The sequence below is a fragment of the Pseudorasbora parva genome, chromosome 24 (genome assembly GCF_024679245.1).
Source record: "Pseudorasbora parva isolate DD20220531a chromosome 24, ASM2467924v1, whole genome shotgun sequence".
In the NCBI taxonomy this organism is placed as follows: domain Eukaryota; kingdom Metazoa; phylum Chordata; class Actinopteri; order Cypriniformes; family Gobionidae; genus Pseudorasbora; species Pseudorasbora parva.
In genome coordinates this window covers 37,190,446-37,216,137 of record NC_090195.1, presented here as the reverse complement: position 1 = coordinate 37,216,137, position 25,692 = coordinate 37,190,446, and the positions used below count along the sequence as shown (strand labels likewise).

Here is a 25,692-nt window from a genome sequence, read left to right as displayed (position 1 = left end):
AATATCTTCACAAAGTTGATTTATTTCACTAATTCCATTCAAAAAGTGAAACTTGTATTTTATATTCATTCATTACACGCAGAATGATATATTTCAAATGTTTATTTCTGTTAATTTCTGATAACTATTAACTGACAACTAAGGAAAATCCCTAATTCAGTATCTCAGAAAATTAGGATATTAGTTAAGACCAACACAAAGAAAAGATTTATAGAAATCTTGGCCAACAGTAAAGTATGAGCGTGTCCAGCACTCAGTGCTCAGGTGTGTCTCCTTTAGCCTGAATTACTGCAGCGATGCGGCGTGGCATGGAGTCGATCAGTCTGTGGAGCCTGGCTTCCAAAGGAAATGCAAAATTTACTTCATCAGAGGACATAACTTTGGCCCACTCAGCAGTCCTTTCTGTCTTTAGCCCAGATGAGACTCTTCTGATGCTGTCTGTTGATCAAGAGTGGCTTAACACAAGGAATGAGAAGCTGAAGCCCGTGTCCTGCAGACGTCTGTGCGCAGCGGTTCTTAAAGCACTGACTCCAGCTGCAGTCCACTCTTTGGGAATCTTCTCCACATTTTTGAATGTGTTTTGTTTCCCAATCCTCTCCAGGGTGCGGTTATCTCTATCGCTTGTACACTTTTTTCTAGCACATCCTTTCCTTCCCTTCACCTCTGAGAACTCTGAGAGCTCTGAGAACAGCCAGCCTCTTTTGCAGTGACCTTTTGTGTCTTGCCCTCCTTGTGTAAGGTGTCGATGGTCGTCTTTTGGAGAACTGTCGAGTCAGCAGTCTTCCCCATGATTGTGTTGCCGACAGAACTAGACTGAGAGGCCATTTAAAGGCCTTTTGGGTTAATGAGCTGATTAGAGTGCGGCTCCAGGGGTCTTCAATACTGAACCTTTTCACAATATTCTGATTTTCTGAGATACTGAATTTGGGATTTGTTGTTATAATCATCAAAATTAAAAGACATAAACATTTGAAATGTATCAGTCTGTGTGTAATGAATAAATAAAATGTACAAGTTTCACGTTTTGAGTGTAATTAGTGAAAAAAAATTAACTTTTTGATGATATTCTAACTATATGACCAGCATCTGTACTTGTTGATCCAGCCACGACGTTGCAGAAATATTAACTTTCTCAAATATAATCCCATCACGGCTGGTTAGAACACAAACTCTGATTAACATGCAAACACTTTTATCACGTGGTCTGGTTAGGAAACGGTGTTGGTGTTTAAATATACATGTATGCGTTAAATGCGTCCTGTAAGACTAACACCTGCAGCTGTGCTGTGTTTAGGGATCAGGATAATGCCATAATCAGGCCCTTACCAAAGGTGAAGAGGCTCATCAGTGACAACACCTGCCTGCCTCACATCGTCCAGGTACAGAACTGACCACATGTGGACCGATCCGGCTTCAGCTGACCCTAACCTGCCCTCCTCTCCTGTCTCTATTGGCAGCTGCTCTTGACCTTTGACCCCATCCTGGTGGAGAAGGTGGCCAACCTGCTGTATTTGGTGATGCAGGATAACCCTAACCTGCAGCGGCTGTACCTCAGCGGAGTCTTCTTCTTCATCATGATGTACACCGGCTCCAATGTGCTGCCTGTGGCTCGGTACTTCACCTCCTGCGGATGCTAATACATCTTAAACTGCTACACTCATGCTTTTAATAACCGGTCATATGCATATGCTTTTGTTCTCTGTAGTTTCCTGAAGTACACTCACCTGAAACAAGCCTTTAAATCAGAGGAGGTTAGTAAAGCTTCACCATTTCATAGGGGTGTGACGAGACGCTAATCTCACGACAACGAGACGAGATTTGAAGTAAAATAATGTTTTCTGTTTGAATTAAGACTATTTTCCTCACCCCGTTGGCTGATTATTTATCTTATTTTAAGCAAAAACTCTCTTATTTTTTCCCAAAACAAGACAATTACTTTTGCTTGTCTAGTAAATACTTCTTGTTTTAAGAATTTTTAGATGTTTGGACTAGAAACAAGACAAAAATACTAAAAATGCAGTGATGAAATACATGATTAGAAATTAAACTTTGTTTGCAGGTGCATTTGAAATGCTTTAACTCATCATCTTGTAATGAATGTCATTTAATTTCTACTTTGTTATTTGAATGATCATATACAGTAAAAGACAACAGTACTGTATTCTTTCCCGATTGTCTCTTTAGACCGCCGAACCCCACATGAGCTTCTTTTGACCTCCTAACTGATCTCCTGCTTATTAATTGATCATAGATATTAAGTGCAAACAATAAGTTTAGTTTAGTATAGTTTATTGATTTATATAGCACATTTAAAACAACCAAGGTTGTAACCAAAGTGCTGTACAAGAGCATTAAAACAAAATCAAAACAGAATTACACATTAGATATAAACATTGACCACGTTTCCATGGACAGCAGTAATCTAATTATTGACCTTATTCTAAATAAGACAATATTCTGATTAAGGTGTTTACATGAGTTTAGAGTACTCCGTTAATCTTCCCGTTTTACATGTGATAGAACATGGATCGATAACGTTATGTGTCCTGTCACAAAATGCAGCGAAATCTCCGACACGACATTAATAGTTAGATTAAGGTGTGTAATGTCTGTAATGTTCTCGGATAATGCGACTAAAATAGGCATACTCCACATGTCTTAATCCGATTTATGTGTAGTTAGATTATGACTTTAATCAGATTAAGGTAATTAGAAATCGCTGTCTACATGGCAGCCTCTTAATCAGAGTATTGTCTTAATCAGATTAATATCGGAGTTTTGTTGTCCATGTAAACGTAGTCATTGAGGGCACATGGGAAAGCATTTACCCCATCACTTAAAACACAAAGAACATAAATGAGATTTAAGGATGCTTTAAAAGTAGCAACAGAGGGGTACACTGCAAAAAATGCTTTTCTTACTCAGTATTTTTGTCTTGTTTCTAGTCCAAACATCTAAAAATTCTTACAACAAGAAGTATTTACTAGACGAGCAAACGTAATTGTCTTGTTTTGGGAAAATAACTCAAAATGAAGAGAGTTTTTGCTTAAAATAAGATAAATAATCTGCCAATGGGGTGAGAAAAATAATCTTAATTCAAACAAAAAACATTATTTTCCTCCGCTCATTGGCAGATTATTTCACTTATTTTAAGCAAAAACTCTCTTCATTTTGAGTTATTTTTCCCAAAACAAGACGATAATTTGTACTTGTCTAGAATTTTTAGAGATTTTGACTAGAAACAAGACAAAAATACTAAGTAAGAAAAGCATTTTTTTGCAGTGCTACCATTTCACAATATTTGACTTATTCAACCATAACCATATACCATAACAGTAACACAGTTAATCTGAGCTGTGTGAGTGTGTGTTGTGTGACCGTGGCAGGCTAAAGGAGTGGACCTGGTTCAGAGGAGTGTGTTGGGCCCGATGCTGCCCGAGGCCATGGTGTGTTATCTGGAGAACTACGAGGCCGAGCGCTTCTCTGAGATCTTCTTGGGGGAGTTTGACACGCCTGAAGCCATCTGGAGCAACGAAATGAGGTTCAGCGGCTCTTTCTGGCTCTACACTTCCTGTTCTGTGGCCTGTTTGTACTTTACTGTGTGTCTTTTTATGCTTCACATGTGTTCTGTCACTCTTGCATTTGTCTTAAAATGTTTTATGTATGCTAAATATTAAAAGACTGATCACACTTGTTATCAAGTGTCTGTAACTGCTATGAACTAACTTTTTAAATAAATGTTTTAATTGGGGGTTAAAGGGTTAGTTCAGCCTGTAGTGTAAATAGTGTGATTAATTCCTCCTGTGGTTGGCCAGCCGTCAGACCTCCGCTCATCTTCACACACAGATGAAGATATTAGTGTTGAAATCCGATGGCTCAGAAAGGCCTTCATTGACACCAATGTCATTTCCTCTCGATTCATGATTCGGATCGCCAGAGTCTCGTGATTTCAGCAGTTTGACACGCGATCCGAATCATGAATCGATTCACTGACTCATAACGGTTCGAAGCTTTGTTCTGAAATCGGCCATCACTATAAGTCGTTATTTAGTGTTTTTCCCGCACTAACTCTCTTCTGGCCTCTTCATCAATGATTGTAGAGCCGCTGTAGTGAGAATGGCTTTGTAACGACGTCTTTAGTGCCTTTATGGGTCTTGAGAGAGGAAATGACATTGGTGTCAATGAAGGCCTTTCTGAGCCATCGGATTTCAACACTAATATCTTCATCTGTGTGTGAAGATGAGCGGAGGTCTGACGGCTGGCCAACCACAGGAGGAATTAATCACACAATTTACATTTCTGTCTGAACTAACCCTTTAACTCTAAAACTGTGTTAAGGAGACAATCAAGTGCTTTAATTGAGTGATAATTGGCCATTAGTGATGAACACCTAATGATAACAAGCAGAATCACTCATGGAAATAGTTAATATCTTATGTCACCATTATGATGATCAGTGGTTGATTTAGTTGGGCTCTTGACCCTTGACTTTATAATATATATTTTTTGGCTGGTGTAACTGAGTTCAAGACAACATTATAAAGATAAAAACTGATCCGTTGTTGTTGGTAAACATTATCATGTTGTGAATAAAAAATATATTATGTCGTTTTACTGATCTGGTAAATGCATCTTGATTTAAGAATTGTTAGATATTTAGACTGGAAACAAGACAAAATTACTGAGTAAGATGATCTCTTTCGTGTGTGTGTGTGTGTGTGTGTGTGTGTGTGTGCGTGCAGGCGTATGATGATCGAGAAGATCGCGGCTCACCTGGCAGACTTCTCTCCGCGGCTGCAGAGCAACACTCGAGCGCTGTATCAGTATTGCCCCATCCCAGCGGTCAGCTTCCCTCAGCTGGACCACGAGCTCTTCTGCAGCATATATTACCTGCGGCACCTGTGCGACGCCATACGCTTCCCCAACTGGCCCATCCGAGACCCCGTACGCACACACACACATGCTCACACACGCACACACACTCACACATCCTCCTCTACAGCTCCTCCTCCGGCTCACACTGAGTGTTTGTTATTGTGCCCCCTACAGGTGAAGCTGTTGAAGGACACGCTGGACGCATGGAAGCGAGAGGTGGAGAAGAAGCCTCCCTCCATGTCTGTGGATGATGCCTATGAGGTGCTAAACCTGCCCAAAGCACAAGGACAGTGAGTCCACTTCTGCCTCTCATGCTCTTCTATTACAGGCCATGTTTTACTCTTCACTTTTGCAGTGTTATATTTTCAGCAGGCATAGTTTCCCATTCTGACCTGTACTCTAGTCCCTGCTGTGCCGTATATCGAGTGAATCGCTTCACAAACAAGAACAAATGTGGGCGGGGCTTAAATTGTACAATGCAAAAAATGCTGTTCTTACTTAGTATTTTTAAGTCCAAATATCTAAAAATTCTTACATTAAAAACATTTACTAGACATGCAAAAGTTTTTTGTCTGGTTTTGAGGGAAAATAACTAAAAATTAAGAGAGTTTTTGCTTAAAACAGGCAAAATGATCTGCCAATGGGGTGAGAAAAATAATCTTATTTCTGTTTGGGACGGAAACAAGAAACAAGATTTCAATCAGAAATAAGATTATTTTTCTCACCCCGTTGGCAGATCATTTTACCTGTTTTAACTAAAAACTCACTTCATTTAGATTTTATTTATAAGAAAACAAGGAAAAATATCTTCTGTCGTTTTAGTCAACTAGTAAATGCATCTTGATTTACGAATTGTTAGATATTTAGACTGGAAACGAGACAAAATGACTGAGTAAGAAGAGCATTTTTTGCAGTGTATAGTGTTCTCTGACACCAGCATCAAGCACCCCTCAACTTTAGTGCATATGAAGGAAATATTTAAAACAGAGAAATAAAAATAATAAATTAAATGCAAAACCGAAAAAAAAACCACGTAATTCGCAAGCGTGTATTGAACCGTGAATGCCGTACTGAACGGGTCAATATTATATGGAGAATAGTGGCATCCCTAATAAACACTGCAATATATGACAGTATAACGTCTGCCAATAGTGCTTCTGTTTGTAATCTTTGTGATTTGATGCGAGTGTGTGTGTGTGTGTGTGTGTGTGTGTTTAAGGCATGAAGAGAGTAAAATAAGGAAAGCTTACTTCAGATTGGCTCAGAAATACCATCCAGACAAAAACCCCGAGGGCCGGGTGAGTGTTCAGCACATTCAGGCTGATTATCAGGCCATGTGAGAATCTATAACTAGTGCAACGTGTGTGTGTGTGTGTGTTCAGGACATGTTTGAGAAGGTGAACAAAGCCTACGAGTTCCTGTGCACTAAATCAGCCCGGATCGTGGACGGCCCTGACCCAGAAAACATCATCCTGATCCTCAAAGCCCAGAGCATCCTGTTCAACAGACACCAGCAGGGTGAGGCATGCTAACTCCACGCTAAAGGCCCTGACACACACACTGCTGTAGGCTAAGGGGTTAAAGAAGTGCGCTACACAGCTTTACTGTCAACATCGGGAGTAGGGCTGCACGTTTTCAAGTTTTTCATTAACCGTTAACCGAGGCCCTTAGCAGTTAATACTTGGTTAACCATAGTGTGCGTCAGGGTTATTATTTTTAGTTTATTAATTTGACGACCGCCATCTCCGTAGTGAACGCGCCTATAGAGAGAAATGCATATCATGGATTACACAATCAGAGAGTAGCCTATTTCTTTTCGTTTTAAATTGTTAAAAGACATTTCAAGCTTTCTTAAGATATATTTCATGTCTGTGAGTCCTACGCTGAGTTTCGTTAAATTAGGATGAGATGCGCTGAAGTTCACGAGCAATACATGTGGCCGCGAGGGCGCTTGCATGATTAGGCCCAGCGGCCGCGTCTCTAATGATGCCGGGTGCTGGCTGTTGAGATGTTATAACAACGAAGTTGTACTTGAAGTATATCTACCGTATTTTCCGGACTATAAGTCGCACTTTTTTCATAGTTTGGCTGGTCCTGCGACTTATAGACACTTACAGCAGTGTGAGATTACAGCTCCAGGTGTGTGTGCTGATGCAACTCTCTCTCCTCTCAGAGCTGGAGCCGTATAAATATGCTGGATACCCCATGCTAATTAAGACCATCACCATGGAGACGGGTGACGAGCAGCTGTTCTCCAAAACCTCTCCGCTGCTGCCGGCGGCCACTGAGCTGGCCTTCCACACCGTCAACTGTTCCGCGCTCAACGCCGAGGAGCTGCGGCGGGAAAACGGCATCGAGGTGAGGAGGCTAATGCTAATCAGGGCTGCCGCTAACCACTGCTTTCATATCGATTAATCTAGCGACTCATTTATCGACTAAACGATTAATCTATTGACTCAATAACTGATTGGATGATTAATCTATCAACTAATTTATTGATTAATCTAGCGACTCATTTATCGACTAAACGATTAATCTATTGACTCAATAACTGATTGGATGATTAATCTATCAACTAATTTATTGATTAATCTAGCGACTCATTTATTGACTAAACGATTAATCTATTGACTCAATAACTGGTTGGATGATTAATCTATCAACTAATTTATTGATTAATCTAGCGACTCTTTTATTGACTAAACGATTAATCTATTGACTCAATAACTGGTTGGATGATTAATCTATCAACTCATTATTGATTCATCTAGCGACTCATTTATCGACTAAACGATTAATCTATTGACTCAATAACTGGTTGGATGATTAATCTATCAACTCATTATTGATTCATCTAGCGACTCATTTATCGACTAAACGATTAATCTATTGACTCAATAACTGGTTGGATGATTAATCTATCAACTCATTATTGATTCATCTAGCGACTCATTTATCGACTAAACGATTAATCTATTGACTCAATAACTGGTTGGATGATTAATCTATCAACTCACTTGTCGATTAATCTAGCGACTCACTTATCGACTAAACGATTAATCTATTGACTCAATAACTGGTTGGATGATTAATCTATCAACTCATTATTGATTCATCTAGCGACTCATTTATCGACTAAACGATTAATCTATTGACTCAATAACTGGTTGGATGATTAATCTATCAACTCATTATTGATTCATCTAGCGACTCATTTATCGACTAAACGATTAATCTATTGACTCAATAACTGGTTGGATGATTAATCTATCAACTCATTATTGATTAATCTAGCGACTCATTTATCGACTAAACGATTAATCTATTGACTCAATAACTGGTTGGATGATTAATCTATCAACTCACTTGTCGATTAATCTAGCGACTCACTTATCGACTAAACGATTAATCTATTGACTCAATAACTGGTTGGATGATTAATCTATCAACTCATTATTGATTCATCTAGCGACTCATTTATTGACTAAACGATTAATCTATTGACTCAATAACTGGTTGGATGATTAATCTATCAACTCATTATTGATTCATCTAGCGACTCATTTATCGACTAAACGATTAATCTATTGACTCAATAACTGGTTGGATGATTAATCTATCAACTCATTATTGATTCATCTAGCGACTCACTTATCGACTAAACGATTAATCTATTGACTCAATAACTGGTTGGATGATTAATCTATCAACTCATTATTGATTCATCTAGCGACTCATTTATTGACTAAACGATTAATCTATTGACTCAATAACTGGTTGGATGATTAATCTATCAACTCACTTGTCGATTAATCTAGCGACTCACTTATCGACTAAACGATTAATCTATTGACTCAATAACTGGTTGGATGATTAATCTATCAACTCATTATTGATTCATCTAGCGACTCACTTATCGACTAAACGATTAATCTATTGACTCAATAACTGGTTGGATGATTAATCTATCAACTCATTATTGATTCATCTAGCGACTCATTTATCGACTAAACGATTAATCTATTGACTCAATAACTGGTTGGATGATTAATCTATCAACTCATTATTGATTCATCTAGCGACTCATTTATCGACTAAACGATTAATCTATTGACTCAATAACTGGTTGGATGATTAATCTATCAACTCATTTATCGATTAATCTAGCGACTCACTTATCGACTAAACGATTAATCTATTGCCTCAATAACTGGTTGGATGATTAATCTATCGACTCATTTATCGATTAATCTAGCAACTCAATTATCGATTAGTCTAGCGGCTCATTTAACGGTTAATCTAGCGACTCATTTATCGATTAATCTAGCTGCTCGTTTGCAGCCTTGCCGATTAATCTATTGGCTCGATAATTTATTGGGCGATTAATCTAGCGACTCATTTAGCGATTAATATAGCGACTCAATCTGTCGACTCATTTATCAATTAATCTAGCTCCTCGTTTATCGATTAATCTAACGGCTCATTTGTCGCCGAAACGATTAATCTATTGGCACAATAACTGGTTGGATGATTAATTTATCAACTGATTTATCGATTATTCTAGCGTCTCAATTGTCGATTGGTCTAGCGGCTCATTTATTGCCTGGACGATTAATCTATTGGTTCAATGACTTCTTGGACGATTAATCTAGCAACTCATTTAGCGATTAATCTAGCGACTCAATTATCGATTAGTCTGGCGGCTCATTTATTGCCTTGACGATTAATCTATTGGTTCAATGACTTCTTGGACGATTAATCTATCAACTCGTTTAACAATTAATCTAGCGTCTCAATTGTCGATTGGTCTAGCGGCTCATTTATTGCCTGGACGATTAATCTATTGGTTCAATGAATCTAGCGACTCATTTACTATGAATCTAGCAACTCATTTACGATTAGTCTAACGCCTCATTTACGATTAATCTAGCGGCTCATTTATGATTAATCTAGCGCCTCATTTATGATTAATCTAGCGACTCATTTATCGATTAATCTAGCGGCTCGTTTATCGCCTAGAAGAATAATCTATTGACTCGATAACTTGTTGGACGATTAATCTAGCGACTCATTTATCGGTTAATATAGCGGCTCAATTATCGGCTAAACGATTAATCTATTGACTCAATAGCTGGTTGGATGATTAATCTATCAACTCATTTATCGATTAATCTAGCGACTCAATTATCGATTAGTCTAGGTGCTCATTTGTCGATTAATCTAGCTGCTCGTTTATCTACTTGCCGAATAATCTATTGGTTCAATAGCTAATTGGGCGATTAATCTAGCGGCTCATTTAGCGATTAATCTAGCTACTCAATCTATCGACTCGTTTAACTATTAATCTAGCGACTCATTTATCGATTAATATAGCGGCTCAATTATCGACTAAACGATTAATCTATTGATACAGTAGCTGGTTGGATGATTAATTTATCAACTCATTTAACGATTAATGTAGCGACTCAATTATCGATTAGTCTAGCGGCTCATTTATTGCCTTGACGATTAATCTATTGGTTCAATAACTTTTTGGGCGATTAATCTAGCAACTCATTTAGCGATTAATCTAGCGACTCATTAACGATTAATCTAGCGACTCATTTATCGAATAATCTAGCGTCTCGTTTATCGCCTAGACAAATAATCTATGACTCGATAACTTGTTGGACGTTTCATCTAGCGAGTCATTAAGCGAATAATCTAGCGCCTCATTTAGCGATTAATCTAGCGGCACATTTGCGATTAATCTAGCGGCTCATTTATCGCTTAATCTAGAGGCTCATTTAACGATTAATCTAGCAGCTCGTTTAGCGATTAACCTAGCGGCTCGTTTATCGCTTAATCTAGCGACTCGTTTATCGCTTAATCTAGCGACTCGTTTATCGCCTAGACGAATAGTCTTTTGACTCAATAACTTGTTGGACGATTAATCTAGCAACTCATTATTGATTAATCTAGTGACTCATTTACAATTAATCTAGCGCCTCATTTATCGTTTAATCTAGCGCCTCATTTATCGCTTAATCTAGCGGCTCCTTTATTGCCTAGACAAATAATCTATTGACTCAATAACTTGTTGGACGATTAATCTAGCAACTAATTTACGATTAATCTAGCGCCTCATTTATCGCTTAATCTAGCGGCTCATTTTGCGCTTAATCTAGCGGCTCATTTAGCGCTTAATCTAGCGGCTCATTTAGCGCTTAATCTAGCGGCTCATTTAGCGATTAATCTAGCGGCTCATTTAGCGCTTAATCTAGCGGCTCATTTAGCGATTAATCTAGCGGCTCATTTAGCGATTAATCTAGCGGCTCCTTTAGCGATTAATCTAGCGGCTCATTTAACGATTAATCTAGCGGCTCATTTAGCGATTAATCTAGCGGCTCATTTGGCGATTAATCTAGCGGCTCATTTAGCGATTAATCTAGCGGCTCATTTAGCGATTAATCTAGCGCCTCATTTATCGTTTAATCTAGCGCCTCATTTATCGCTTAATCTAGCGGCTCCTTTATTGCCTAGACAAATAATCTATTGACTCAATAACTTGTTGGACGATTAATCTAGCGACTCATTTAGCGATTAATCTAGCAACTAATTTACGATTAATCTAGCGCCTCATTTATCGCTTAATCTAGCGGCTCATTTAGCGCTTAATCTAGCGGCTCATTTTGCGCTTAATCTAGCGGCTCATTTAACGCTTAATCTAGCGGCTCATTTAGCGCTTAATCTAGCGGCTCATTTAGCGCTTAATCTAGCGGCTCATTTAGCGCTTAATCTAGCGGCTCATTTAGCGCTTAATCTAGCGGCTCATTTAGCGCTTAATCTAGCGGCTCATTTAGCGCTTAATCTAGCGGCTCATTTTGCGCTTAATCTAGCGGCTCATTTAGCGCTTAATCTAGCGGCTCATTTAGCGCTTAATCTAGCGGCTCATTTAGCGCTTAATCTAGCGGCTCATTTAGCGCTTAATCTAGCGGCTCATTTAGCTCTTAATCTAGCGGCTCATTTTGCGCTTAATCTAGCGGCTCATTTAGCGCTTAATCTAGCGGCTCATTTTGCGCTTAATCTAGCGGCTCATTTAGCGCTTAATCTAGCGGCTCATTTTGCGCTTAATCTAGCGGCTCATTTAACGCTTAATCTAGCGGCTCATTTAGCGCTTAATCTAGCGGCTCATTTAGCGCTTAATCTAGCGGCTCATTTAGCGCTTAATCTAGCGACTCATTTAGCGATTAATCTAGCAACTAATTAACGATTAATCTAGCGCCTCATTTATCGCTTAATCTAGCGGCTCATTTTGCGCTTAATCTAGCGGCTCATTTTGCGCTTAATCTAGCGGCTCATTTATCGATTAACCTAGCGGCTTGTTTGTCGACTAGACGATTAATCTATTGACTCAATAACTGGTTTGACGATTAATCTATCAACTAATTTATCTGTTAATCTAGTGATTTATTTATCGAATAAACAATTGATCTATTGACTCAATAACTGGTTGGGCGATTAATCTATCGACTCATTTATCGATTAATCGAGCGGCTTGTTTATCGGCTGGACGATTAATCTATTGACTCAATAACTAGTTGGTGATTAATCTATTGACTCATTTATCGACTAATTTATCACAATTATTTTCAACAATTTTACTTAAAAACATTTCTTTTCATTTCACCACACGCACACGCACATACACGCGCACATACACATCCTCACTCCTGCAAATCCACGCAAATTAAGAAAAACAGCTCTTATTAGAGTACTGTAATTTTTAAAGTACAGCTACTAATAACATTTTATATCATACCCAACTTACCCAGTCGACTAAAAATATTGACCTATCGCAACAGGCCTAATGCTAATGCTGTGTGTTTGTGTCAGATGCTGATGGAGGCTCTGTCTCGCTGTGTGGCAGTGCTCACGGCCTCCAGCAAACCTGAAGACATGGCAGTACAGGTAGACACACACACACACACACACACACACACACACAAGCTGGAAAGGAAATGCAGTTTGAGCAGATGAAAAGTGATCTCACAGTTCTGTGTGTGTGTCAGGTGTGCGGGCACGTCTGTAGGTGCTATAGCGTAGCTGCTCAGTTCGAGGAGTGCAGGGAGAAGATCGTTGAGCTTCCCAACATCATCAGAGACGTCTGTCATATTCTTTACTACAGCAAGGTAAGGACACAGCGCTTTATTGATCAAACACACTTTTGGCAGAGAAAACCATCCTTATTATATGAAAGGGTTGTGGAATAGGTATAAACCTTAATCGACACTGGCTCTTAAAGTGCCCTGTGATGCTTTTAAAGGCTCTTTATTTAGTTCTGGCATCTCCTACAGCAGGATCACATGTTTCAAATGCCAAAAATATTTTTATTCTCTCATAATATACATTGCACATCACTTAAAGGGTTAATTCGCCCAAAAATGAGCCTGTAATGTTTATCTGCTGACCCCCAGGGCATCCAACATGTAGGTGTGTTTGTTTCTTCAGGAGAACACACATGGAGATTTTTCGAGCTGTATTTCTATCATTTTTTACCTCAAATACAACGATATATCACTTCCGGTAATGTCAATGATACATGATCTGCTGTAGTTTACACCAACGCCAGAAGTGAATCTCATACACAATGCCTGATCGTGTTCAAAAAAGTAACCTGCGTATTCGTTTTCAGGCGATTGTAATGTATTTAGTTGAGTTAAACACATGTAGTGTAAGTGCTGATGTGTTAATGATTTAGCTCAGATATGAGTGAGAGTGAGCTTCAGTGCATCGATCGGACTGCAGAGATGTGCTCGGTGTAAACACACACACTGTTCTTTCAACCTGGAGTCTAATAAAGGTTCAGCAGAATATATGGTAGCTTATGTAGGCTATAACTGCACTTGTTTCAGAATAGTAATGTTAATGTTAACCCTTTTCTTTCCCTATTATTTGCTACTGCATCCTTTACGTCTACGGCTTATCTCGATTTCTCCAACTAAAAAATGCTCTTCTTACTCAGTATTTGTGTCTTGTTTCTAGTCCAAACATCTAAAAATTCTTAAAACAAAAAGTATTTACTAGTCAAGCAAAAGTAATTGTCTTGTTTTGGGAAAGAAATACTCAAAATGAAGAGAGTTTTTGCTTAAAATAAGAAAAATAATCTTAATTCAAAGCGTAAACAACAATATTTTTCTTACCCCATTGGCAGATTATTTCATTTATTTTAAGCAAAAACTTTTTTTTTCCCAAAACAAGACAATTTTTTTTACTTGTCTAGTAAATGTTTCTTAATGTAAGAATTTTTAGATATTTTGACTCGAAACAAGACAAAAATACTGAGTAATAGAAGCATTGTTTGCAGTGTACGGGCCATGGATCAAACAGATAATGCGCTGTGTTAATCGCGCATTAATAAAATTAGTGCCATTAAAATGAATTTGCGTTAATTTTGACAGACCTAGAAAATATGCATGTGAAAGTTTGTGTGCAAAGGCCTTCAGTCTGAACGCTGCCTCTGTGTTCAGGGTTTGCCTCGGCTGGCGTCGGTGGCGGTGCAGTGTGTGAGCTCCTTCGCCGTGGACTTCTTCCTCCAGACTCACCTTTACCAGGCTGGCGTCCTGTGGCATCTGCTGGCCAACCTCTTCAGCTACGACTTCACCCTGGAGGAGAGCGGAGTGGCGGCCAGCCAGGACTCCAACCAGCAGGAGGTGTGGAACCAGCTGGCCAAGCTCAGCCTGCAGGCCCTGGGGCGGCTGGCCGGATACCCGTCTGAGACCGGCCCTGGAGACCCTCCGGAGAACCCTGCCATCAGGAAGAGTCTGGCAGCCATGCTGACTCCATACATCTCACGCAAACTGGGCAGCAGCTCCCCGGCCGAGGTGAGGGAGTGCTGAGCATGAGCAGCACAATACATAATAAACACACTATATTAGGTCAACACTTTTAAACTTGACAAGTGCATTATTTTGCATGATTATAATCATCAGAATAAATAATATACAAAAACACTATTATTTCATCACGAGTAATGTCTCGTGTGTGTTGAGTAATGTCTCGTGTGTGTTGAGTAATGTCTCGTGTGTGTTGAGTTATGGCTCGTGTGTGTTGAGTTATGGCTCGTGCGTGTTGAGTTATGGCTTGTGCGTGTTGAGTTATGGCTCGTGTGTGTTGAGTTATGGCTTGTGCGTGTTGAGTTATGGCTCGTGTGTGTTGAGTTATGGCTCGTGCGTGTTGAGTTATGGCTTGTGCGTGTTGAGTTATGGCTCGTGTGTGTTGAGTTATGGCGCGTGTGTGTTGAGTTATGGCTTGTGCGTGTTGAGTTATGGCTCGTGTGTGTTGAGTTATGGCTCGTGTGTGTTGAGTTATGGCTCGTGCGTGTTGAGTTATGGCTCGTGCGTGTTGAGTTATGGCTTGTGCGTGTTGAGTTATGGCTCGTGTGTGTTGAGTTATGGCTCGTGTGTGTTGAGTTATGGCTCGTGCGTGTTGAGTTATGGCTTGTGCGTGTTGAGTTATGGCTCGTGTGTGTTGAGTTATGGCTCGTGTGTGTTGAGTTATGTCTCGTGTGTGTTGAGTTATGGCGCGTGTGTGTTGAGTTATGGCTTGTGCGTGTTGAGTTATGGCTCGTGTGTGTTGAGTTATGGCTCGTGCGTGTTGAGTTATGGCTCGTGCGTGTTGAGTTATGGCTCGTGCGTGTTGAGTTATGGCTCGTGCGTGTTGAGTTATGGCTCGTGTGTGTTGAGTTATGGCTCGTGTGTGTTGAGTTATGGCTCGTGCGTGTTGAGTTATGGCTTGTGCGTGTTGAGTTATGGCTCGTGTGTGTTGAGTTATGGCTCGTGTGTGTTGAGTTATGTCTCGTGTGTGTTGAGTTATGGCGCGTGTGTGTTGAGTTATGGCTTGTGCGTGTTGAGTTATGGCTCGTGTGTGTTGAGTTATGGCGCGTGTGTGTTGAGTTATGGCTTGTGCGTGTTGAGTTATGGCTCGTGCGTGTTGAGTTATGGCTCGTGCGTGTTGAGTTATGGCTCGTGCGTGTTGAGTTATGGCTCGTGTGTGTTGAGTTATGGCTCGTGTGTGTTGAGTTATGGCTCGTGCGTGTTGAGTTATGGCTTGTGCGTGTTGAGTTATGGCTCGTGTGTGTTGAGTTATGGCTCGTGTGTGTTGAGTTATGTCTCGTGTGTGTTGAGTTATGGCGCGTGTGTGTTGAGTTATGGCTTGTGCGTGTTGAGTTATGGCTCGTGTGTGTTGAGTTATGGCTCGTGTGTGTTGAGTTATGGCTCGTGCGTGTTGAGTTATGGCTCGTGCGTGTTGAGTTATGGCTCGTGTGTGTTGAGTTATGTCTCGTGTGTGTTGAGTTATGGCTCGTGTGTGTTGAGTTATGGCTCGTGCGTGTTGAGTTATGGCTCGTGTGTGTTGAGTTATGTCTCGTGTGTGTTGAGTTATGGCGCGTGCGTGTTGAGTTATGTCTCGTGTGTGTTGAGTTATGGCGCGTGTGTGTTGAGTTATGGCTTGTGCGTGTTGAGTTATGGCTCGTGTGTGTTGAGTTATGGCTCGTGTGTGTTGAGTTATGGCTCGTGTGTGTTGAGTTATGGCTCGTGCGTGTTGAGTTATGGCTCGTGTGTGTTGAGTTATGTCTCGTGTGTGTTGAGTTATGGCGCGTGCGTGTTGAGTTATGTCTCGTGTGTGTTGAGTTATGGCGCGTGTGTGTTGAGTTATGGCGCGTGCGTGTTGAGTAATGTCTCGTGTGTGTTCTAATGTTCCTCAGGTCCTGAAGCTGTTGAACAGTAACTCGGAGAACCCGTATCTGATCTGGAACAACGGCACGAGGGCCGAGCTGATGGAGTTCCTGGAGGCGCAGCAGGAGAGCAACATCAAAAGAGTGAGTGTGTGTGTGTGTGTGTGCCTGTGTGTCTCCTTCTCTCTCTCACTCTGTGTGTGTGTGTGTGTGTGTGTGTGTGTGTGTGTGTCTCTCACTCTCTGTGTGTGTGTCTCTCTCACTCACTCACTCATTCTCTCTCTCTCTCTCTCTCTCTCTCTCTCTCTCTCTCTCTCTCTCTCTCTCTCTCTCTCTCTCTCTCTCTGTCTCTCTCACTCAAACTCTCTCTCTCTCTCACTCTCTCACTCTCTGTCTGTGTGTGTGTGTGTGTGTGTGCAGGGCGAGTGTGATAAGAGTTTCGGCTCAGAGTTCTTGTTCAGTGAGCATGGTAAGGAGCTGATTGTGGGAGAGATCTTCATCCGGGTTTACAACGAGCAGCCTACGTTTCCTCTGGAGGTGAGAAGAGCTTTCGTGTGTCTTTGTTTATATGATCAAAAATACAGTTCATACAGTAAAATGATTATTATTCCAATGAAAAACAGCTGTTTTCTATGTGGATATACACTGATCAGGCGTAACATTATTACTGGAGAACCGGCCACAGGGTCATGGGCGGCCAAGGCTCATTGATGACCGTGGGGAGCGAAGGCTGGCCCGTGGGGTCCGATCAAACAGACGAGCTACTGGAGCTCAAACTGCTCCAGAAGTTAATGCTGGTTCTGATAGAAAGCTGTCAGAATACACAGAGCAGCTCAGTTTGAGGCGTTTGGACCAGTCAGGGTGACCTCTGACCCCTGACCCCGCCGAAAGCACCAACAGTGGCACGTGAGCATCAGAACTGGACCACGGAGCAATGGAAGAAGGTGGCCTGGTCTGAGGAATCACGTGTTCTTCTACATCACGTGGATGGCCGGGTGTGTGTGTGTGTGTGTGTGGCTTACCTGGGGAACACATGGCCCCAGGATGCACTATGGGAAGAAGGCGAGCCGGCGGAGGCAGTGTGATGCTTTGGTCAATGTTCTGCTGGGAAACCTTGGGTCCTCCATCCATGTGGATGTTACTTTGACACGCTCCACCTACCTAAGCATTGCTGAGACCATGTTCAGCCTTTGATGGAAACGGTATTCTGGTGGCTGTGGCTCTTCCAGCAGGATAATGCTCCTGACACAAAGCACAAATGCTTCAGGAATGGTTTGAGGAGCACAAAAACCAATCGATCTCAATCCAATCGAGCATCTGTGGGATGAGCGGAAGAAACAAGTCCGATCCATCCCACCTTGCAACTTACAGGACTTAAAGGACCTGCTGCTAACATCTTGGTGCCAGATACCACTGCACACGTTCAGGGGTCGAGTGGAGTCCATCAGAGACGCAATATTAGGTCATAATGTTATGCCTGATCGGTGTATGTTGACGTAAGATTTATTCCTGTGATCTGAGCTGAGTTTATCATCATTGCTCCAGTCTTCAGAGTCACATGACCCTTCACTAATCACTCTCATATCTGATGATCAACACACACTGATGATTATTATCAGCTCATATTTCTGTAGAAACTGATGCATTTAAGTTCTCAGGATTATTTGATGAATCGAAAGATCAAAAGACCAGCATTTATTAGAAATAGAGATGTTTGTTTGATTATAAATGTGTTTTGTGCAGTTCCCGAAAGCGCTGGCCTCGAGCCTGCTGGACTATGTGGGCTCCCAGGCCCAGTATCTGCACACACTGCTGGCCATGACTCAAACCAGTAAGGTGGAGTCTCAGCATCACACACACAGGCTGCGCTGGGCCGAGATGGCTCTGGAAGCACTCCGCAATGTCATCAGGAACAACACAGGTCAGTCAGAGGTCAGACCGGATGATCAGTGTGTGATGAACAACCCCGGTCGGTCAGAGGTCAGAGGTCAGTGTGTAATGTGTGCTGCTGTGCCCGCAGGCTCTGAGACCGAGTGCATCGGACACTTCAAGCTGCTCTTCTCTCTGCTGAGGGTTCATGGGGCCGGAAAGGTTCAGCAGCTCGCTCTGGAGGTGCGTGTGTGTGCGTGTGTGTGTGTGTGTGTGTGTGTGTGTGTGTGTGTGTGTGTGTGTGTGTGTGTGTGTGCGCGTGCGCGTGCGCGTGCGTGTGTGTGTTCATGTCTGGTTGTGCTTTGTCTGCAGGTGGTGAATACGGTCACATCTAACCAGGATTGTGTCATCAACATTGCGGAGTCACTGGTTCTGCCCAACCTGCTGGTGCTGCTGCACTCCCTGCCATCCAGTAAGATCACATCAGATGTGTGTGTGTGTGTGTGTGTGTGTGTGTGTGTGTGTGTGTGTGTGTGTGTGTGTGTGTGTGTGTGTGTGTGTGTGTGTGAATGAGAGAGAGGCATTATAATGTCATAGAGACAGGACCTGTCAAACATCTCAATCCGCTCAATTTCTATGTCTATTGTAAACATTTTAATATTTTTAATAGTGTTTTAATTTTTTCCAGAGCTGTATATTTATTAAGAGACCACTTAACATTGATTTGTCAATGTTAAGTAACAAATATATACCAATATTTGTTAATTTAATATATTTCTATAACTATGGTAAATCATTTTAATATTTCAAATTATATTATTAATAAATATATATTTCTACAAACCCGATTTCAAAAAAGTTGTGGACAAACTGTACAAATTGTGAATAAAAACAGAATGCAATGATGTGGAAGTTTCACATTTCAATATTTTAGTCAGAATACAACATCGATGACATATCAAATGATTAAACTGAGAAAATGTATAATTTTAAGGGGGAAATAAATTGATCTTAAATGTCATGGCATCAACACATCTCAGTAAAGTTGTGCCGTGGCCATGTTTCCCCCTGTGTGTCATCCCCTCTTCTGTTTATATCAGTCTGCAAACGTCTGGGCACTGAGGAGACGAGCTGCTCAAGTTTAGGAATAGGAATGTTGCCCATTCTTGTCTAATACAGGCTTCTAGCTGCTCCACTGTCTTAGGTCTTCTTTATCGCATCTTCCTCTTTATGATGCGCCAAATGTTTTCTAATGGTGAAAGATCTGGACTGCAGGCTGGCCATTTCAGTGCCGGATCCTTCTTCTGCTCAGCCATGATGCTGTAATTGATGCAGTGTGTGCTCTGGCATTGTCATGTTGGAGAGAGCAAGGACTTCCCTGAAAGAGACGCCGTCTGGATGGAGCAGATGTTGTTCTAGAACTTGGATAGATCTTTCAGCACTGATGGCCTTTCCAGATGTGTAAGCTGCCCATGCCACACACACTCATGAACCCCAGACCATCAGAGATCAGCTTCTGAACTGAGCGCTGAGAACAACTTGGGTTCTCCTTGTCATCTTTAGTCCGGATGACATGGCGTTCCAGTTTTCCACTTTGTCACAGTCCATTTTAAATTAGCCTTGGCCCAGAGGAAACGCCTGCGCTTCTGGATCATGTTTAGATATGGCTTCTTCTTTGACCTGTAGAGTTTTAGCCGGTGACGGCGAATGGCGCGGTGGATTGTGTTCACCAATGTTTTCTGAAAGTATTCCTGAGCCCATGTTGTGATGTCCATTACAGTAGCATTCCTGTGTGTGATGCAGTGCCGTCTAAGGGCTGAAGATCACGGCCATCCAGTTTGGATTTGACCCTTACGCACAGAGATTGTTTCAGATTCTCTGAATCTTTGGATGATATTATGCGCTGTAGATGATGAGAACTTCAAACTGTGCACAGTTTTTCTCAGAGAAACTCCTTTCTGATATCGCTCCACTATTGTCCGCCGCAGCATTGGGGGAACTGGTGATCCTCTGCTCATCTTCTGAGAGACACTGCCACTCTGAGAGGCTCTTTTATACCCAATCATGTTGACAATTGATCCAAGTTAAGTCAAGACACATAAGTTGCACATTGGTCCTCCATCTGTTCCTCATTATGTACATTTAACTTTTCCGCCCTCTTATTGCTACCTGTCCCAACTTTTTTGAAATGTGTAGTTCTCATGAAATTCAAAATGAGCCGATATTTGGCACGATATTTCAAAATGTGTCACTTTAAACATTTTATATGTTATCTCTATATTATTTTGACCTAAATGTTTGATGATATTAAAGGTTTGTCTCTGACAGGCCGTCAGCTGGTGCTGGAGACACTTTATGCCCTGACCTCCAACACTAAGATCATCACAGAGGCCATGAACAGAGGTCAGTGTCCCATAATGTGCTTCACATCTCTGCTGTAAATCGCTCGTGACCTCTGACCTCTCTCCTCAGGTGCTCTGATCTACCTGTTGGATCTGTTCTGTAACTCCACCCACCCTCAGGTGCGCACACAGACCGCAGAGCTCTTCTCCAAAATGACCTCAGACAAGCTGGTGGGACCCAAGGTGAGTTATGGGGACGTTACGCCTCATTCCCTGAGTTAGAGGTGTGTGTAATAGCAGTGAATCCGGCTCTCCTGTGCAGGTGCGGCTGACCCTGATGCGCTTCCTGCCATCCGTCTTCATGGACGCCATGCGGGACAATCCGGAGGCGGCCGTGCACATCTTCGAGGGAACGCACGAGAATCCGGAGCTCATCTGGAATGACAGCTCGAGAGAGACCGTCTCCACCACTGTCAGAGAGATGATGCTGGAGTGAGACACACACACACACACACACACACACACACACACACACTCTCACTCGAGAGATACTGCCTCCACCACTGTCAGAGAGATGATGCTGGAGTGAGACACACACACACACACACACTCTCACTCGAGAGATACTGCCTCCACCACTGTCAGACTGCCTCCACCACTGTCAGAAAGATGATGCTGGAGTGAGACACACACACACACACACACACACACACACATTCCCACCACTTTCCTTCTGCTCACGCTCTTCTTCCTTTCCCTCAGGCACTTTAAGCAGCAGAAAGACAATCCTGATGTCATCTGGAAGGTGAGGAGGGTTTTATGGATTGTGTCTGCATTAGCATTTACAGTCTTGAATTATCATTAAGGGTTTATTAGACATGCATTTAATAAATATTGAGCATATCATTATTTGACAGCCCTAATCTGAACATATGCACTAGTGTTCAAATGTTTCTGAGAGTCTCTTCTGCTCATTAATCTGACCATAACTCCAGTAAATAATATTCCTCCAGTGTAGATCATCTGTTCTCTGTGTGAATATATAGTAAAGTGTGATTTATTCCTGTGATCTGAGCTGAGTTTATCATCATTACTCCAGTCTTCAGAGTCACATGACCCTTCACTAATCATTCTCATATGAGGATTTCATTACATTTCTTTCTTCAGCTGCCGGATGAGTTTTCTGTGGCGTACGGAGCGGGTCAGGGAGAGCTGGAGGTTGGCGGAGTCTTTCTGCGCATCTTCATCGCTCAGCCTGGCTGGGTTCTGCGGAAGCCCAGAGAGTTCCTGGTGTCACTGATGGACACGCTGACTGCCCTGCTGGAGAAAAACAACCCTAATGTGAGTGAGCCCTCTATAGGAGACACTAGAGACTAGAGATGCAGTGAGTGAGCTCTCTATAGGAGACACTAGAGATGCAGTGAGTGAGCTCTCTATAGGAGACACTAGAGATGCAGTGAGTGAGCCCTCTATAGGAGACACTAGAGATGCAGTGAGTGAGCTCTCTATAGGAGACACTAGAGATGCAGTGAGTGAGCCCTCTATAGGAGACACTAGAGATGCAGTGATTGAGCCCTCTATAGGAGACACTAGAGATGCAGTGAGTGAGCCCTCTATAGGAGACACTAGAGATGCAGTGAGTGAGCTCTCTATAGGAGACACTAGAGATGCATTGAGTGAGCCCTCTATAGGAGACACTAGAGATGCAGTGATTGAGCCCTCTATAGGAGACACTAGAGATGCAGTGATTGAGCCCTCTATAGGAGACACTAGAGATGCAGTGAGTGAGCCCTCTATAGGAGATGCAGTGAGTGAGCCCTCTATAGGAGATGCAGTGAGTGAGCCCTCTATAGGAGATGCAGTGAGTGAGCCCTCTATAGGAGATGCAGTGAGTGAGCCCTCTATAGGAGATGCAGTGAGTGAGCCCTCTATAGGAGACACTAGAGATGCAGTGAGTGAGCCCTCTATAGGAGACACTAGAGATGCAGTGAGTGAGCCCTCTATAGGAGACATTAGAGATGCAGTGAGTGAGCCCTCTATAGGAGACACTAGAGATGCAGTGAGTGAGCCCTCTATAGGAGACACTAGAGATGCAGTGAGTGAGCCCTCTATAGGAGACACTAGGAATGCAGTGAGTGAGCCCTCTATAGGAGACACAAGAGATGCAGTGAGTGAGCCCTCCATAGGAGACACTAGAGATGCAGTGAGTGAGCCCTCTATAGGAGACACTAGAGATGCAGTGAGTGAGCCCTCTATAGGAGACACTAGAGGTGCAGTCAGTGTGCCCTCTATAGGAGACACTAGAGATGCAGTGAGTGAGCCCTCTATAGGAGACACTAGAGGTGCAGTGAGTGTGCCCTCTATAGGAGACACTAGAGATGCAGTGAGTGAGCCCTCTATAGGAGACACTAGAGATGCAGTGAGTGAGCCCTCTATAGGAGACACTAGAGATGCAGTGAGTGAGCCCTCTATAGGAGACACTAGAGATGCAGTGAGTGAGCCCTCTATAGGAGACACTAGAGATGCAGTGAGTGAGCCCTCTATAGGAGACACTAGAGATGCAGTGAGTGAGCCCTCTATAGGAGACACTAGAGATGCAGTGAGTGTGCCCTCTACAGGAGACACTAGAGATGCAGTGAGTGAGCCCTCTATAGGAGACACTAGAGATGCAGTGAGTGAGCCCTCTATAGGAGACACTAGAGATGCAGTGAGTGTGCCCTCTATAGGAGACACTAGAGATGCAGTGAGTGAGCCCTCTATAGGAGACACTAGAGATGCAGTGAGTGAGCTCTCTATAGGAGACACTAGAGATGCATTGAGTGAGCCCTCTATAGGAGACACTAGAGATGCAGTGAGTGAGCCCTCTATAGGAGACACTAGAGATGCAGTGATTGAGCCCTCTATAGGAGACACTAGAGATGCAGTGAGTGAGCCCTCTATAGGAGATGCAGTGAGTGAGCCCTCTATAGGAGATGCAGTGAGTGAGCCCTCTATAGGAGATGCAGTGAGTGAGCCCTCTATAGGAGATGCAGTGAGTGAGCCCTCTATAGGAGACACTAGAGATGCAGTGAGTGAGCCCTCTATAGGAGACACTAGAGATGCAGTGAGTGAGCCCTCTATAGGAGACACTAGAGATGCAGTGAGTGAGCCCTCTATAGGAGACACTAGAGATGCAGTGAGTGAGCCCTCTATAGGAGACACTTGAGATGCAGTGAGTGAGCCCTCTATAGGAGACACTAGGAATGCAGTGAGTGAGCCCTCTATAGGAGACACAAGAGATGCAGTGAGTGAGCCCTCCATAGGAGACACTAGAGATGCAGTGAGTGAGCCCTCTATAGGAGACACTAGAGATGCAGTGAGTGAGCCCTCTATAGGAGACACTAGAGGTGCAGTGAGTGTGCCCTCTATAGGAGACACTAGAGATGCAGTGAGTGAGCCCTCTATAGGAGACACTAGAGGTGCAGTGAGTGTGCCCTCTATAGGAGACACTAGAGATGCAGTGAGTGAGCCCTCTATAGGAGACACTAGGAATGCAGTGAGTGAGCCCTCTATAGGAGACACAAGAGATGCAGTGAGTGAGCCCTCCATAGGAGACACTAGAGATGCAGTGAGTGAGCCCTCTATAGGAGACACTAGGAATGCAGTGAGTGAACCCTCTATAGGAGACACTAGAGATGCAGTGAGTGTGCCCTCTATAAGGAGACACTAGAGATGCAGTGAGTGAGCCCTCTATAGGAGACACTAGAGATGCAGTGAGTGTGCCCTCTATAGGAGACACTAGAGATGCATTGAGTGAGCCCTCTATAGGAGACACTAGAAATGCAGTGAGTGTGCCCTCTATAGGAGACACTAGAGATGCAGTGAGTGTGCCCTCTATAGGATACACTAGAGATGCAGTGAGTGAGCCCTCTACAGGAGACACTAGAGATGCAGTGAGTGAGCCCTCTATAGGAGACACTAGAGATGCAGTGAGTGTACCCTCTATAGGAGACACTAGAGATGCAGTGAGTGAGCCCTCTATAGGAGACACTAGAGATGCAGTGAGTGAGCCCTCTATAGGAGACACTAGAGATGGAGTGAGTGTACCCTCTATAGGAGACACTAAAGATGCAGTGAGTGAGCCCTCTATAGGATACACTAGAGATGCAGTGAGTGAGCCCTCTATAGGAGACACTAAAGATGCAGTGAGTGAGCCCTCTATAGGAGACACTAGAGATGCAGTGAGTGAGCCCTCTATAGGAGACACTAGAGATGGAGTGAGTGTACCCTCTATAGGAGACACTAAAGATGCAGTGAGTGAGCCCTCTATAGGAGACACTAGAGATGCAGTGAGTGAGCCCTCTATAGGAGACACTAGAGATGCAGTGAGTGTACCCTCTATAGGAGACACTAAAGATGCAGTGAGTGTACCCTCTATAGGAGACACTAAAGATGCAGTGAGTGAGCCCTCTATAGGATACACTAGAGATGCAGTGAGTGAGCCCTCTATAGGAGACACTAGAGATGCAGTGAGTGAGCCCTCTATAGGAGACACTAGAGATGCAGTGATTGAGCCCTCTATAGGAGACACTAGAGATGCAGTGAGTGAGCCCTCTATAGGAGACACTAGAGATGCAGTGAGTGAGCCCTCTATAGGAGACACTAGAGATGGAGTGAGTGTACCCTCTATAGGAGACACAAGAGATGCAGTGAGTGAGCCCTCTATAGGAGACACTAGAGATGCAGTGAGTGAGCCCTCTATAGGAGACACTAGAGATGCAGTGAGTGAGCCCTCTATAGGAGACACTAAAGATGCAGTGAGTGAGCCCTCTATAGGAGACACTAGAGATGCAGTGATTGAGCCCTCTATAGGAGACACTAGAGATGCAGTGAGTGTGCCCTCTATAGGAGACA

General features: G+C 42.7%; 1 protein-coding gene across 1 annotated transcript in view; it reads left to right on the top strand.

Annotated features, from left to right (window-relative positions):
* The window catches only part of LOC137063808 (dnaJ homolog subfamily C member 13-like), a 97,957-nt gene that overhangs the window by 61,429 nt on the left and 10,836 nt on the right, over positions 1-25,692 (top strand). The window contains 22 exon segments of the mRNA XM_067435075.1: positions 1,295-1,379; positions 1,458-1,612; positions 1,706-1,751; positions 3,387-3,541; positions 4,743-4,944; positions 5,050-5,165; positions 6,095-6,173; positions 6,258-6,393; positions 7,049-7,233; positions 12,751-12,825; positions 12,927-13,046; positions 14,385-14,738; positions 16,619-16,732; positions 17,009-17,125; positions 18,332-18,509; positions 18,609-18,700; positions 18,830-18,929; positions 20,786-20,860; positions 20,930-21,042; positions 21,122-21,291; positions 21,562-21,604; positions 21,967-22,140. Coding sequence (XP_067291176.1) covers positions 1,295-1,379; positions 1,458-1,612; positions 1,706-1,751; positions 3,387-3,541; positions 4,743-4,944; positions 5,050-5,165; positions 6,095-6,173; positions 6,258-6,393; positions 7,049-7,233; positions 12,751-12,825; positions 12,927-13,046; positions 14,385-14,738; positions 16,619-16,732; positions 17,009-17,125; positions 18,332-18,509; positions 18,609-18,700; positions 18,830-18,929; positions 20,786-20,860; positions 20,930-21,042; positions 21,122-21,291; positions 21,562-21,604; positions 21,967-22,140 — 2,884 coding nt within the window.